The following is a 16,791-nucleotide window of genomic DNA, read 5'->3' on the forward strand; positions in this document are numbered from 1 at the left end:
AATTAACCACTTGTTTGCAGGCATTACAAGTTCCTCACAGACTTCTTAAAAAAAAATTATCCTTGTTCAAGCCAAAAAAAATGTTTAGTAAATTGTCTTTAAGCAAGTGCAAAAAGAACAGGAGGACTTGTGGCACCTTAGAGACTAACAAATTTATTAGAGCATAAGCTTTCGTGGGCTACAGACCACTTTATCGGATGCATAGAATGGAACATATAGTAAGTAGATAGATAGATAGATATGCAACTTCCACCTTCTCTGTATGCGTGTGTGTATATCTATCTATCTATCTTCTTACTATATGTTCCATTCTATGCATCCGATGAAGTGGGCTATAGCCCATGAAAGCTTATGCTCTAATAAATTTGTTAGTTTCTAAGATGCCACAAGTACTCCTGTTCTTTTTGTGGACACAGACTAACACGGCTGCTACTCTGAAACCTGTCTTTAAGCAACTGCATCCTTACACCCAGTGGTCTTTTAATTTCCACAACCCCAAAGACACCACATACAATAAAAAAATGAAATAATGAAAGTAGCCCAAAATAGTTTTGAAAACATGACTCCTTGAAGAGCTGTTTAAGAGTCCTCTATATTTAGGTAAGTCTTTTGGCATCCTATGAGATCAGACCCACCAAAAACTTATGTGAAAAACACAGTACCATTATATCTTTCAGGTAGAACAATAGTTTAAGACAGGAATAATAGATTCAGAGTTCTTAATTTTTTGAAGCTGGGCAGCGGACGAAGACTATGTTACACTTTACTGAGTTGGGAGGCAAAATTACTTACTAATTTGTTGCATTCTGCTGTTATTTCAAAAGCAACATATCAGAAAAGGAAAGTATTTAAAAGACGTTATTAAAACGTCATCCTTGTAATTTAGGGCCAGTTTATATTGCATGTGTGTAATTATTCTGCCTGTGTGTGTGTAAATCTAATAACTTTGTCGGCAAATGGCCAGTTACAGGCTTAACTGGTCATTTGCATACAGTTATCACATCTGCATGCACATGCTGGGCACGCAAATGTATGGATATTTTTGAAGCAGTGGCGAACCAGCTGAGCAGCACACAGCAGGAGTTTGCCTGGGATTGGTGAGTATCCGAGTGCATGTTTGCTGAGTGAGTATCCGAGTGTGTGTTTGCTGGGAGGGCAGTTTGAAAGCCTGAGTGAGTGCCTGATTAGGTGGTAGCCTGCAGGGGGCAGGTATTGGGGGTATCTGTTTGTTTGTTTCAGGGAAGCCTGGCTGTTTAAAAATAGCCAGAGCTCCGCGAACCAGCTGAGCGGCGGGGAACAGCAGAGCAGCACACAGCAGGAGTTTGCCTTCGAGTTCGCCTGGGTTGAGCCCAGTGAGGCTTACATCTTGTCAGCTTCTCTGAGGAAGCTCATAGTAGGAAGGTGATATGGAGGGCGGGGGTTCAGCTGTTGTTACCTGCACAGGATGTGCCATATTTGTCTTTCTTCCACAGGACAGAAGCGACTTTCTCTGTACAAAGTGCATGCTAGTATCCATATTGGAAGAGAAGATCGAAGGTCTGGAGCAGCAGATATCGACCCTGCATTGAATACGAGAATCCGAGGATTTTCTGGACAAAAGTCAGGATATGCTTCTACGGGCACAAAGCTCTAAAGATTTAGAGCAGGTTGCAGAGTGGAGCCAAGAGGCCAGTGAAGAAGCTTGGCAACATGTGACCTCCAGAAGAAGAAGGGGGAATGTCCAGGTACCAGCAATGCAGACACAGGTAAGTAACCGTTTTCATGTTCTCTCCACAGGTACCATTGCAGAGAGTGGACCAGATGATACGTCTGGGGGGAGAAAGCAGAAGGAGACTCCGCTGGTTGGAAGACATGAGATGTGCTGTCCTGAGGTTGGGGGTTCCACGACCACCACTCCCAAGAGAAGGAGGCGGGTGGTGGTGGTTGGGGACTCACTCCTCAGGGGGACTGAGTCATATATCTGCCGCCCTGACTGGGAAAACAGAGAAGTCTGCTGCTTGCCAGGGGCTAAGATTCGCGATGTGACGGAGAGACTGCCGAGATTCATCAAGCCCTCGGATCGCTACCCCTTCCTGCTTCTCCACATGGGCACCAATGACATTGCCAAGAATGACCTTGAGCGGATCACTGCGGACTACGTGGCTCTGGGAAGAAGGATAAAGGAATCTGAGGCGCAAGTGGTGTTCTCGTCCATCCTCCCGTGGAAGGAAAAGGCCGGGGTAGGGACCGTCGAATCGTGGAAGTCAACGAATGGCTACGCAGGTGGTGTTGGAGAGAAGGCTTTGGATTCTTTGACCACAAGATGGTGTTCCATGAAGGAGGAGTGCTGGGCAGAGATGGGCTCCACCTAACGAAGAGAGGGAAGAGCATCTTTGCGAGCAGGCTGGCTAACCTAGTGAGGAGAGCTTTAAACTAGGTTCACCAGGGGAAGGAGACCAAAGCCCTGAGGTAAGTGGGCAAGCGGGATACCGGGAGGAAGCACAGGCAGGAACGTCTGTGAGGGGAGGGCTCCTACCTCATACTGAGAATGAGGGGCGATCAGCAGGTTATCTCAAGTGCCTATATACAAATGCACAAAGCCTTGGAAACAAGCAGGGAGAACTGGAGGTCCTGGTGATGTCAAGGACTTATGACGTGATTGGAACAACAGAGACTTGGTAGGATAACTCACATGACTGGAGTACTGTCATGGATGGTTATAAACTGTTCAGGAAGGACAGGCAGGGCAGAAAAGGTGGGGGAGTAGCACTGTATGTAAGGGAGCAGTACGACTGTTCAGAGCTCCGGTATGAAACTGCAGAAAAACCTGAGTGTCTCTGGATTAAGTTTAGAAGTGTGAGCAACAAGAGTGATGTAGTGGTGGGAGTCTGCTATAGACCACCGGACCAGGGGGATGAGGTGGATGAGGCTTTCTTCCGGCAACTCGCAGAAGCTACTAGATCGCACGCCCTGGTTCTCATGGGCGACTTTAATCATCCTGATATCTACTGGGAGAGCACTACAGCGGTGCATAGACAATCCAGGAAGTTTTTGGAAAATGTAGGGGACAATTTCCTGGTGCAAGTGCTGGAGGAGCCAACTAGGGAGGGAGCTTTTCTTGACCTGCTGCTCACAAACCAGGAAGAATTAGTAGGGGAAGCAAAAGTGGTTGGGAATCTGGGAGGCAGTGACCATGAGTTGGTCGAGTTCAGGATCCTGACACAGGGAAGAAAGGTAAGCAGCAGAATACGGACCCTGGACTTCAGGAAAGCAGACTTTGACTCCCTCAGGGAACTGATGGGTAGGATCCCCTGGGGGAATAACATGAGGGGGAAAGGAGTCCAGGAGAGCTGGCTGTATTTCAAGGAATCCCTATTGAGGTTACAGGGACAAACCATCCCGATGTGTCGAAAGAATAGTAAATATGGCAGGCGACCAGCTTGGCTTAACGGTGAAATCCTTGCGGATCTTAAACATAAAAAAGAAGCTTACAAGAAGTGGAAGATTGGACAAATGACCAGGGAAGAGTATAAAAATATTGCTCGGGCATGTAGGAATGAAATCAGGAGGGCCAAATCACACCTGGAGCTGCAGCTAGCAAGAGATGTTAAGAGTAACAAGAAGGGTTTCTTCAGGTATGTTGGCAACAAGAAGAAAGCCAAGGAAAGCGTGGGCCCCTTACTGAATGAGGGAGGAAACCTAGTGACAGAGGATGTGGAAAAAGCTAATGTACTCAATGCTTTTTTTGCCTCTGTCTTCACGAACAAGGTCAGCTCCCAGACTGCTGCGCTGGGCAATACAGCATGGGGAGTAGGTGGCCAGCCCTCTGTGGAGAAAGAGGTGGTTAGGGACTATTTAGAAAAGCTGGACGTGCACAAGTCCATGGGGCCAGACGAGTTGCATCCGAGAGTGCTAAAGGAATCGGCGGCTGTGATTACAGAGCCATTGGCCATTATCTTTGAAAACTCGTGGCGAATGGGGGAAGTCCCGGATGACTGGAAAAAGGCTAATGTAGTGCCAATCTTTAAAAAAGGGAAGGAGGAGGATCCTGGGAACTACAGGCCAGTCAGCCTCACCTCAGTCCCCGGAAAAATCATGGAGCAGGTCCTCAAGGAATCTATCCTGAAGCACTTACATGAGAGGAAAGTGATCAGGAACAGTCAGCATGGATTCACCAAGGAAAGGTCATGCCTGACTAATCTAATTGCCTTCTATGATGAGATTACTGGTTCTGTGGATGAAGGGAAAGCAGTGGATGTCTTGTTTCTTGACTTTAGCAAAGCTTTTGACACAGTCTCCCACAGTATTCTTGTCAGCAAGTTGAAGTATGGGCTGGATGAATGCACTATAAGGTGGGTAGAAAGTTGGCTAGATTGTCAGGCTCAACAGGTAGTGATCAATGGCTCCATGTCTAGTTGGCAGCCGGTATCAAGTGGAGTGCCCCAAGGGTCGGTCCTGGGGCCGGTTTTGTTCAATATCTTCATAAATGATCTGGAGGATGGTGTGGATTGCACTCTCAGCAAATTTGCGGATGATACTAAACTAGGCGGAGTGGTAGATACGGTAGCAGGTACAGATAGGATACAGAGGGACCTAGACAAATTGGAGGATTGGGCCAAAAGAAATCGGATGAGGTTCAATAAGGATAAGTGCAGGGTCTTGCACTTAGGACGAAGAATCCAATGCACCGCTACATACTAGGGACCGAATGGCTAGGCAGTAGTTCTGCGGAAAAGGACCTAGGGGTGACAGTGGACGAGAAGCTGGATATGAGTCAACAGTGTGCCCTTGTTGCCAAGAAGGCCAATGGCATTTTGGGATGTATAAGTAGGGGCATAGCAAGCAGATCGAGGGACGTGATCGTTCCCCTCTATTCGACATTGGTGAGGCCTCATCTGGAGTACTGTGTCCAGTTTTGGGCCCCACACTACAAGAAGGATGTGGATAAATTGGAGAGAGTCCAGCGAAGGGGAACAAAAATGATTAGGGGTCTGGAACACATGACTTATGAGGAGAGGCTGGGGGAACTGGGAATGTTTAGTCTGCAGAAGAGAAGAATGAGGGGGGATTTGATAGCTGCTTTCAACTACCTGAGAGGTGGTTCCAAAGAGGATGGTTCTAGACTATTCTCAGTGGTAGAAGATGACAGGACAAGGAGTAATGGTCTCAAGTTGCAGTGGGGGAGGTTTAGGTTGGATATTAGGAAAACTTTTTCACTAGGAGGGTGGTGAAACACTGGAATGCGTTACCTAGGGAGGTGGTAGAATCTCCTTCCTTAGAAGTTTTTAAGGTCACGCTTGACAAAGGCCTGGCTGGGATGATTTAATTGGGGATTGGTCCTGATTTGAGCAGGGGGTTGGACTAGATGACCTCCTGAGGTCCCTTCCAACCCTGATATTTTATGATTCTATGAAAAACTGACTCTAATGACTACAGGCTGTTGGCTACATCAAGGGTCAATTACAAATTTCCAGTATTGATATTTAAAACTATGTAGTGATGTGTTCAATTTTTACCCCTTAAGTGAGCTGTAGCTCACGAAAGCTTATGCTCAAATAAATTGGTTAGTCTCTAAGGTGCCACAAGTACTCCTTTTCTTTTTGCAAATACAGACTAACACGGCCGTTACTCTGAAAAGTAACTGGATGGTTATAGCTTAATCTTCATTAGGTGATGAGCTACTTCTTTGATAGTAACTAAATCCTACAGGACAAAGTAAGAGCATCTGCAGAGACACAGAGAACTGTACTATGCATAGTGAAGATGATTGGAAGTGAGCAATATGCAGACAGTACTTCTGGAAAGAGCTTCTACAGAAGAGCATGGTGTTTCTGGGTGTCTTTCTGCAGATCCCTGCTTTAAACAAACAGAGACAAAGGTAATGGCTGAAAACTCAGATTAGAAGACCAAAAAACCTGACCTACCCTGCCAGTTACAATTCCTCCCTCCCCTTTCAAGTGACCTGTTTAATTTTTAATTCACAGACTTACAATATCTAACAAACGTATAAATTTTCCCCTATGACTTTAAAAGGGTATATGCTTATTTTTGCTGTGCTTTGCTGCAGGCAAGAAAGTAAAAATGACAAGAATCTTCTATAGACATTTCCAGAAATGCTTATCACCTCTTTTCTAAGTGTTGAATAAAGCAAACATCCACAAAGTGAAAAGAATTTTGAGTGTGAGGCTACAAACCAAAGCATAATTGATAGGTCAACCCTTCTGGCCTATCATCTTCCATACTGTTTTTCTTAGGAAAGGAAGTCAAAAGTGTATTAAAATTATAATTACATTCAAATAAGAAAAATTGTAGAATACTGTACCTTATCAATAGTGAGCATATAGAAATGAGTGATGTCATTTTCATGTGCATATTTGATTCTTGCCCTACACTCCTCTTCATCGATTAGTTCGCCAACATATTCATTCACAAACTCTCCCTGACGGATAGAAGAATGTCACTAGTAAGAACATACCAAGCACACCAACAGCGTCACAAGCTACCAATGCTTCATTAGGGTGGAATGAAGAGTACTCTTTTTATATTGATGTTCATGATTGAGCAAATAAATTCCTTTCAAAGATAAAGATTGAAATGTTTTTCTTTTATGTGCAACATAAAATGTCCCCCAAAGTAATTATGGAATATTAATTTGTATAATCAGGAACTGAGAAATGTCACGATTCCTACCTTTTTTATGTCCCTCTTAGCGACCAGACCCCACCCTTTGCCATCAGTTTTGATGATCTTTGTCTCAGGGTAATGGCGTTTGGTAAAGCACTGATTTTGGCACCGTTCTCCAGCTGGACAAACTTGTGGATGACATTCATACATCAGCATCCGGTTTAGACACTCAGAATCAAAACCACAAGGATTTTCATCTGAGGGTTTGCAGTTGCACTTGGGAATCTCAGAAATGTCAGCAGTATAAATCTGAACTTTACCACAAGGTTTGTTCACCTGAATAAAACAAAAATAGTTCAAATATTATTTTAAAACACTTGTTAGATTAAAAAAAAACCCACATTTATAGGTTAATATATATTCAAGTATACGAGTTTATCCAGTACAAGCTCTCCTCCCCATCTCACAACCCATTACATGCTCTCCATCATCAGTCTTGGACTTAGTCATACCTCTGATTCATCTCTAACTCTTGTCCCATTTCATCCTAGCTACTGACCTCTCTCACTCCCTCTCTTCCATTCCCTTACACTTATATTCAAACATGGTCTAATACCCTCCTGACTCTAGTTATTTATCCAAATTCTTCTCCATCACACCCTTCTCAAATGCCTCAGAGCTCTTTGACCGTGTTGTCTAGAAACACCCCCAAGTAATCCAGTTTTCACTCTTCACTCCATTGAAACTGTTTTTCCTTCTTAGAGTATGTCTATACAACCCGCCAGATTGACAGACAGCGATCGATCCAGTTGGGGTCGATTTATCAGGTCTAGTCTAGACATGATAAATTGACCCCAAGCGCTATCCAGTCGACTCCTGTACTCCACCGCTGCGAGAGGAGCAGGCAGAGTTGACAGGGGAGCGGCAGCAGTGAAGTCACCGCGGTGAGTAGGTCTAAGTATGTCGACTTCAGCTACATGAATAACGTAGCTGAAGTTGTGTAACTTAGATCTGACCTCCTCCCTCCCCCCAGCGCAGACCAGGCCTTAGATAGCATCTCCATTTCTGGAGATTTCCAACCAGGGTAGCCCATTCTGTATTGTCCTCTTCTAATGTCTTTGTGAATGAATAGTCCTTTTGATACACCCAGGATACCACATCGTCCATCCAAGATCATCTTTTTCTTCTGCCGTCACAACATTACCTTCCAGTGCCCATAAAACATACATCAACCACTAAATTTCCTAAAACGTGCTCTTTAAATTGTCTCTTTTCATATGATCACTGACCAGCATTTGCTCAGTTCCAATCATCTCCAGTACTTTTTCTCAGATTATGCTGTCTAGTCATGATATTTTCAGAATTATTCTACAACACCATAATTCAAAGGATTGTAGTTTTTTAAATTATCAATTGTTTGAATGCCCATGTTTCACAGCTGTGATTTAACACAGGTCAAATCTAAGTTTTTAAGAGAGATGGAATTTAGTCTTTAGATTTATGTCCCTTCTCATCAGATGTTTATTCTTCCAGAATGTCTTACTGTTGTGGTGCTGATTTCAGTATCCCTATTTTCATGGTCTGTAATGCCACCTCCTAAATTGGAATATTTTTTCACTTGCTGTACAGCTGCATCATTCACTGGAAAGTGTGCACATTTTCCCAGTATCCTTGTATACCACCATATTTTTGTCTTGTCCACATTCAACTCTAGACCATATTCATATATAATCTTCATGAACTTCATCAGAATCAGCCAAAAGCACTGTCATCTGCACAGCAAATGCAATTCGCCCATTATCGATTCATCTTAATACCTTTTGTTTCTTTGACTCATTTAATCAAACATTCTCAATAAATGTTGAATAAAGTCAGTGACATGAAACAACATTTTCTCCTCTTGATCTCTCAAATTTTTATTTTTTTAATCTCCCATTATATTTCTCTTCTGCTTCAAGTACAATTGTTTTATTATTTGGTGCTCATATCCATCAATCTCAGAGATCTTAATATGCTGAGCAATTTGTAGTTGTAGATTCTGTCGGATGCTTTTTGGAAGTCAATAAAACGTAATATACTATTTTCCCCATCAACGGCTCTTTCTAATAAGAGCTTAGAGTTCATAATGGTGTTTATTGTGCTCGTTTCATATTTGACACTATTATTGTTCACTTATTTCCTTACCAATCTTTCCTTGTATTTGGTCTTTAACAACTCACAAAAGTATCTTAGAAGCATGCGATGCTAGGCTGATTGTTTTGTAGTCTTTACAATCCACAGTGTTGGTCTTTTTTGGGATTTGTACACAGTGAGGTTGTAAAAAGTTTTCTGGCAATTCTCCTGTCATAAACATTCTTCATTACCTCTTGACAGGCCTTTCAAGCTTGTATCTCCTATGCTTTTAAAAATTCAATCAGTATTCCATCCTAATCTACCACTTTTCCATTCAGAAGTCTTTTTATTTATGACATGATTTCATCATCCATTACTGGCAGGCTTACTTAAGTCACATCTAGCTGAGGTTTTTCAGGCTTATCATCACTATAGAGTTCCTTGATATATTTTGCCATCTCTCGTTCTTGTCTTTAGGATCTGTCGTTTTTGTCCTTAGGTTACCAATACGACCCTTTTCATCTGTTAACTGAAGGCTCTTATCTTTGAATATAAAATTCACTTTGTTAGTGACCTTTTCTGTTTTCACTAAGGTCATAAACTTGGTCACAAGGAATGAGATAATGAGATCTTTTCTCTGTACATTTCCTTAATCCACCTGTTGCTTCTCAGAGATGATCATTCTCTCCCCAGGTTTTTGTGACTGTATACTCTTCTGCTTTTCCTCCTACCTTTCCATTGAATCTTTCAGTGTCTTCTCTTCAACTACTAGTTAGCAACCCCAATTCTGTTTTCAGATGCCTACTTTAAACATTCCAGACGCTTTCAATTCTGTTTCTGAGCAAGCACAACTGCTCCCTCAGCTTCATAATTTACATTCTGACTTCCCCCAAATCTGCATCTCTCATGGTGACCGCTTCCTGTGTTCAATCTTTTTCTAGATGTCTTGCTATCATTTCAAACTTAGCATGATGAAAAAAGGCTTATTCCTCCTCCTAAGTTCTCTTCTCATTCCCTCCTCTTAATTGTAGGCACTGCCATTGTCCTCTCAGCTACTTAGGATTGTAACTTCAGTGTCAGATTCATCTTTTCCCCACCTTCATAGTTCTTCTTAAATCCTGCATCTTTCTCCTCTCCAAGATTTTGAAAAGTCATCTCTTTTAAATTTATCACCAAGATCCTTCTCCAAGTCCTGATGGTTACCTCTTGCCTCAACTGCAACCTTCTCCTTTGTGGTATCCCCATCTCACATTGCCCATCCAATCCAAACAAAACACTGCTGCTCACACCAACATTTCAATATTATTTTCCCCAAAGACAGATCAAATTATTTCTTTCATTCTCCAAAGATATCTGCACCTCTGGTCCAAAGATTGGACCTTCACTGAGTTTATCATGAACTGTGTCCAATTTAGACTAGATTCCCTAGGGCACTGCTGGAGATCAAATATTAAGAGAAATGCATTTTTTTAAAAGTTATTTTAAGTTCAATATCCATACATGTCAAAATAAATTCTGCAACTTAAAATTTGTCCACCTTTTTCTCCTCCACAGCAGAGTTCCTCAAACCTTACCTTTATGTGTTTGTACGGTGGAGGTTTACGTTCATTTTCTTGGGTTTCTTTGGCTTCTCGCTGAAGTTTTATTTCTCGAAATCGAGATTCAGCTTCTTGCAAGGCTAAAAAACAGTTATATCATTAGAACTTGTAGACAGACTATTATTCCCCGTAGCCCGCCATGCCCCTCCTGGTTTTTTTATTTCGTTAATCCCATAGTATCTTCTACCTCTCCTTCTAGACGCTTTAATCCCCTTCTACAGAAACAAATCTAAGTATCTGTATAGAAACACCTCTCTATAGTAAAGATATTATAAGAATTGCTAAAATAAAAGAGTAAGAAATAAAAACAACTGGGTTAGTTCAGTGACATACTGGGAATGCTGAGTGGAAAGGTAAAACATGAGTACTCTGTTCCTAAGCTGGGGATATGGAGATGCTTCAGTAAGAGTATGGTTCTTTGTCTCTTTATGCAGCCACAATGTACAATCCAATTTAAAAGATAAAGATATCCATTCCGGAAGAAGTCCTGCACCCTCCATTGCAAGCAGAAGAAACAGTATGATCTTAAATTCAAAGTGGAATACAGGTTAGAGGTAAACAGCTGAGATCCTCAAGATCCAGTTTGGATTGACTTTGAGCAGTTAGAACCATGAGAATTTTACACGATTAATCAGTGTATGATATCTGGGACAAGGATTTTATTGTAGTGGTTGTAAAATTTTGGTTTAGCTTTGTGATGCTGGCAGACGTGCCATGGCACTAGGCCCCAATCAACACTAACAAATGCACAGCTGGAAACCAGTCTGGTTAATATTGTTCAAATAGATATCAGAGTAAGAAGAATGTGTTTAGACTTTATGCTCGTAGGATGCCGCATATATTAGTTTCACTTATCTGTACCCAATGTTATAGAGCAATAGCAAATGTTCGCATTATAAATCTCTATAATTCTGTAACTCACCAAACAGGAAAGAAGCATTAACTACTGTAAAGTTCTGGGGCTGCGGAAAAGAGGGTCCATTGAAATCAAATGAGCCATTGTGTAACATAAAAGGATAAAGACTATGTCAATTGCCCTCCCACTCACATGAAGATAAGACAGCTCAGACGCTTGCGTTCTGTCAGTCTTAACTCTGTGGGAGGGGAATAAAAATGCCTGACCAGAAGAAACTTGTGGTCATCCGCTGCTTGAACTCTGAGGGGCAAGGATTTCTAAGCACAAGCAAGGAGTCCCCAGCCGTTTAGCTTGGGTTAGCCTTAAAGGACATATAAAGCATGTATATTATAGCAGCTGCGACCAACTTTTGGAACCTGAGACTGTATTTCATTTGTGTGTGTATATCTTTACCTGTTTTAAACTTGTAAATAACTCTCATTTATTTTTCCTAGTTAATAAATCTTTAGTTAATTATAGGATTGGCTACAAGCATTTTCTTTGATTTGAGATCTGAAGTACAGTTGACAGGGTAAGCGACTAGTCTTTTGGGACTAGGAGTAACCTGAATATTGATATGATTTTTGGTGTAAGCAAGGTCCAGCGTTCCTGGGTAGCAAGATAGACTGGAATACCCAAGGGGACTGTCTGTGACTCCACGGTAAGAGTGTTATAGTACTTTAGGACTTCACACTTGTTTCTGGGTTGGTGAAATTCAATTACAGAACATATAACAGTTTGGGGGTTTTGCCCTGGGCTTGACAGTCTGCCCTGAGGCTGGCACTCACTGTCGTGAGCCACTCCAGATGGTGTGCCAAGCTTATGCTGGTATTTATTATAAATGACACAATTTATTTTGTACCCAAGACTGTATCTTCTCCACCCAACCAGCTTGAACTGTTTTTCACAGAATGCATTCTTGTACATTCAAAAGCTAACATACATGGGTATTTACACAGATGACTAATATGCAAAGACTGCTGAAACAATTTTCTTTACACTGCAAGTGAAGAAAACTAGAGTTTACTTACCTGTAATGGGAGGTTGAGATGTATGGTTTCCCCATCTGTATTCCACTCTAGGCACACATGTACTCCATGTGCCTGAGTCCATAAATTTTTACTAAGCCGCATCCGTTGGTCCACACACAAGTAGTAGTTCTCTTTGTGCTCCAAACAGAGTATAATTAGACAATGCAGACTGACACATCTCCACTTCCTTTTCTTACTGCAAATCTGGCTATCGCGTGGGTAATGGAATACAGATAGAGACCACACATCTCAAAAAACCTCCAGTTACAGGTAAGTAACATCCACTGATACCACAATAGGAGGATGAAAAGCGCTGATTACTGCCAGATTGACCCATTGGGAACTGATAAAGAGACCTGATGTCTTAAGGGTCAATCAGTAAACTAGGATAGTAGGGAACTCTGGAAACAACTGATGATGTTGTGACCAAGGAGGAGAAATGCTTCCCATTTGGCTCAATAATATTTCCTGGCAGACTCCTTCCTGATCTGATTGACACTGGATTGAACTACTATTGAACATGAATGCTGTACATCTGATGTCCATCCGAATACCATGCCCTGAGCTGAACATCTCGTTAAAAAAGGAATCGTCAATCTCCCATTTGAGATCTGTTGAAAAATGTCTGCTGAGACCATATCGGTATGCTGGTGAGAGAGTGATGTAATATCTGATTAACTAATTCCAGAGGTCGACTGTCTATACACAGGGGGAGGTATTCTGTTCCCCTGCTTGATTACACAGAAGACAGTTATGTTGTCCATCATCATCTGGCTATAACAAGATCAGATGAGTGGGAGGAATGCATTGTAGGCACAATGGACCACCCTTAGTCCCAGCAAATTGAACCTGTTGCCGAAGAAAGGGGGGTCTGGCCCACCCTATTCTCCACGTTGCCACCGCGACCCTTACCAGGAAAAGCGGCATAAAGGAAGAAAAAGAAAAGAAGCTTCTTACATGTGGATTCATATGGGAGTTTATGAAGTCTGTCTTTACAGTCTGCAAATTTGACATAATTTAGGAGACCATATTTTGTTACCACCACCTGGTAGTTAGCAACTCTGAACTGGAGACTAGCCAAAGAGAATACTTTCCTACCCAGAAGGCTGAGGCATTTAGTGACCTTGTCTAATGGAGCAGTCTTGGAGTACTGCACCCTGGACCTTTCTGTAGCCAATTGCACCACTAAGGAGTAGGGCACCAGATGAATGAATAAAAACTCTTCCCCACTAGATGGCACAAAATATTGTTTCCAGGCTCTCTTCAGGGTATGGGACAAGAGGCAGGGGTGTGCCATACTGATCTGGTGGGTTCCAAAGTGGCTTGGTTAACTGGAAGGGCCAATCTTGAAGAGCCAGATGATGTCCAGTAGGGCCTATTGTGTGTCCTGGACCTCTGCAACAACTCCTGGTTGCTTGTGGTCATTGGGTGGACAGGGAGATGAGGATGCAATCACCTCATCCAGTGAGGAGGACAACATAACCATCAGAACTGTTGGGTCCAGCTCAGCTATCTGTTCTTCAAATTCTGATGGAGCCAACTGGCATCAGTTGGGAACGGAGGGTCGGTGTGCTTCCTGCACAGATCCAGGGTGCCTGCTGTATGGATCTCACAAGCTTCCGTAAGACCAGAAAGCTCAACCAGAGGGGGAGGCCTCAAGGCATTGGGTACCAGAAGCCCCCTGTGTAGCCATATTTGGAATGAAGCGGATAGTTCCAATACTATCCTTGGCCTCCGACTGGGCTTGTTTCTCTTAGGGGAGAAACCCCATCTGTAGTATCAGATTTTTCTTGATGAAATGATAGGCTCCTATTCGATCAATGATGCTGACAGTACCAGTGGGAGGATGTTCTGGGTTGTGGTTGCAAGAAGGCAGGATACTCTTCCCCTCAATATGTTTTTCCCAGGTGTAGGGACATCTCTAAGAAGAGCTGGGCCCAATATTAGGGGAGACTGTGTGCCGAACAAGGTGAATATCTCCTCCAGCAAGGTAAAGGCTTCAGTCCCTCCCTGGTGTTTGAGGACTCCTAAGAAAAGTACCAGAGGATCAGATCATAAGGTGGTCTAATGTTAGGGGAAACCTCATGGAGAACATCAGAGCCATCAGATGGGGTCCCAGCATTGAACTTCCAGATGGAATCATTAGGTACTGCTCATTAGGTTGTGGGGTGGAGTTGGAGCTAGTATCGTTGGATACTTCTTCCTTCACACCTTTCCTTCTTGGCTAGGTTTATATGGAACTAATTCTTCAGGGCCCATTCATGAGAACTTGCCTGACTTTGACTGACATGGGGAAGGATCCTTTCTATTAGAGGCAGATATGTACCTGCCTATGTTCTCATCCCCTACTCAACTGTGAGAGTTTCTTAGGCTTAATAATTTTTGCCTTGACACCAGAGCTTGTGTCCAGAGGGGAGGGAAGGATGTTTCACTTGGTGGCGATATAGGCTTCCCCAAGGCAATAAAGGCAGCGCTGGTGGTCATCGCTGAAGACGATGGAACAGGAGCAGGGGAGACAATTCTTGAACCCCAGTCCCTCTTTACAGGGAGAACAAACTATGTTAACTATGAAAACACTAAAAAAACTAAACTATTAAAAGCTATTTACAAATTGTATTCATAGGTTCACAGTATAGGAAGATCAAAGCAAACATGGAGGATGCCAACTCAGGCCGTGTGGCAATAAGAAAAGGAACAGGAGAGGCATTGGTCTGCACTGCCCTTTACATTCTTGATATTGAGCACTAGGAGAACAACTACGCATGTGGAGACCAATGGACACTACTTGCTAAAAGCACCCAGATTCAGGTATATGTGTACCCACATGTGCAATACGTGTAGGAACCATCACTTGAAGAACGATCAGATTCACAGATTAACTGCCAATGTAAAATGGCTTTGCATGAGTGAAGTAAGTAGTATTTATTCTAACTTCATAATTATCAGCTTTTACGCCTCTGCTGTTTTTCAATGTTACAGCATTCTGTTATACAAACATCCTTGTAAAGTACAATGTACAGCAAAAGGAGGTACCATGGTTAAAACGCTCTTTATTCATAGGATGTCAATATATTTAAAGAATTTTCTTAAAGTTTTGTGGATGGTCATTTATGCTTAATGCTTGCCTATCAGAAAAGCAAAATTGTCAATGCACTGCTTAGGTTATACTCTGCTAGAAGTCTCAGAAACAAAGCTTTTAATTCAGCGTAATAATAGTAACTAAAGTGTTCTGAACAATTCTCCTGTTGTATATTGTGACGTGAGATACTACATAAGCAGACCTGGGCCCAGTATCCTATTTAAAAAAAGCAAAGCATACACTCCACAAGATTAATTATTGTTTGATTAAAGCTCTATACCAGTTTTGAAGACTTTCCCAATTCCTTTAATTCCTTGGTATCTACTTCCTCTGTCTCCCTCCATATATGGAAACACACGAGCTTGATGTGTCCAGTAATAATCCTTAGAACCAAAGAAAAACACCGGAAATTCTCCAATTTCATGCTTCATTTTCTGGATATTTGGGGGAACATTTTTTGGATGGCAAACTTCTGCAGGCCACCATCTATCACAGAAGTACAAATAAAACAAAAAGGATGGCATTTTAGTTAAACCTTCCTCCAAAAGACAATTTAGCAACAGTAGCTTAATAGTAATCAATTATTATTACTTAATGTACTGTGAATAGGGTGTCATGTAGAACAAGATTTAAGGGTGCAAGTCACTTGACAACAAAACACAATAGAGCAGTTTTAAACCTACCCCCTCCCCCCCAAAAGTGGCCCTGCTCTCAGTGCAGTGGCATTTTAAACACTGCATCCAATCAATTCTCAAATTTCAAGGAATGTTCTAGGTATCAAGGGGTAGAACACCTTATTGATTTTGATTAAAGTCAAAAACCAACAAGGAAAAACTGGGGGACACCGAGCTGCTCACATCTGAGTAACAAAACCAACAGCTTTAACCAGGTCTTTAATTGTCTATAGATCAAAGAACTGGTTGATGGTTCCATTAATACCTTCCAGCAAAACACTCTGCCCCTCAAACTCAGTTCTACTCATTGTTCCAATGGAGTTTAAAATGCTGACACCCTGAAAGACTTCTCTTCCAAACTGAAAAGATATAATCTAGCCAGCTACAGATTATACAATCTTAACAATACATATTTACATATGTCTCAAATAGAGGGGGATATGAAAACGGCACACAAAGACCTTGGGAGGAAAGAGGAGGTTACTTACCTGCAACTGGAGGTTCTTTGAGATGTGTGGTCCCTATCTATAGTCCACTGATGGTTATACGCATGTGCCCTGAGTCAAGCCGGAGCTTTTGAAAGTAGTAGTGTCTCTTGGTCTGCGCATGAACTCTTGCTCTGCCTCACGGTTTCGACAGAGGCAATAAAGGGCTAGGTGGACCGACTGCACCCTCAGTTCCTTCACTGCAAATTGCATAGCAGGGGGTAAAGAGTGAACGATTGGAATGCAGACAGGGACCACACATCTTGAAGAACCTCCAGTTATGGGTAAATAACTTCTTAGAGTGATTGTCCCTA

The 16,791-nt window shown here is 42.3% G+C and overlaps 1 protein-coding gene across 4 annotated transcripts in view; it reads right to left on the minus strand.

Annotated features, from left to right (window-relative positions):
* NSD2 (nuclear receptor binding SET domain protein 2) overlaps nt 1-16,791 on the minus strand; it is a 150,738-nt gene that overhangs the window by 16,670 nt on the left and 117,277 nt on the right. For all 4 annotated transcript variants that reach the window (XM_048849101.2, XM_048849102.2, XM_075128104.1 and 1 more), the window contains exons 16-19: nt 15,599-15,804; nt 10,290-10,393; nt 6,670-6,939; nt 6,302-6,418 (exon numbers count right to left, since the gene is read on the minus strand). In XM_048849101.2, the coding sequence (XP_048705058.1) occupies nt 6,302-6,418; nt 6,670-6,939; nt 10,290-10,393; nt 15,599-15,804 (697 nt within the window). The remainder of the gene's footprint in view (nt 1-6,301; nt 6,419-6,669; nt 6,940-10,289; nt 10,394-15,598; nt 15,805-16,791) is intronic.

Source organism: Caretta caretta, chromosome 4, assembly GCF_965140235.1.
Source record: "Caretta caretta isolate rCarCar2 chromosome 4, rCarCar1.hap1, whole genome shotgun sequence".
Taxonomy (NCBI): Eukaryota; Metazoa; Chordata; order Testudines; family Cheloniidae; genus Caretta; species Caretta caretta.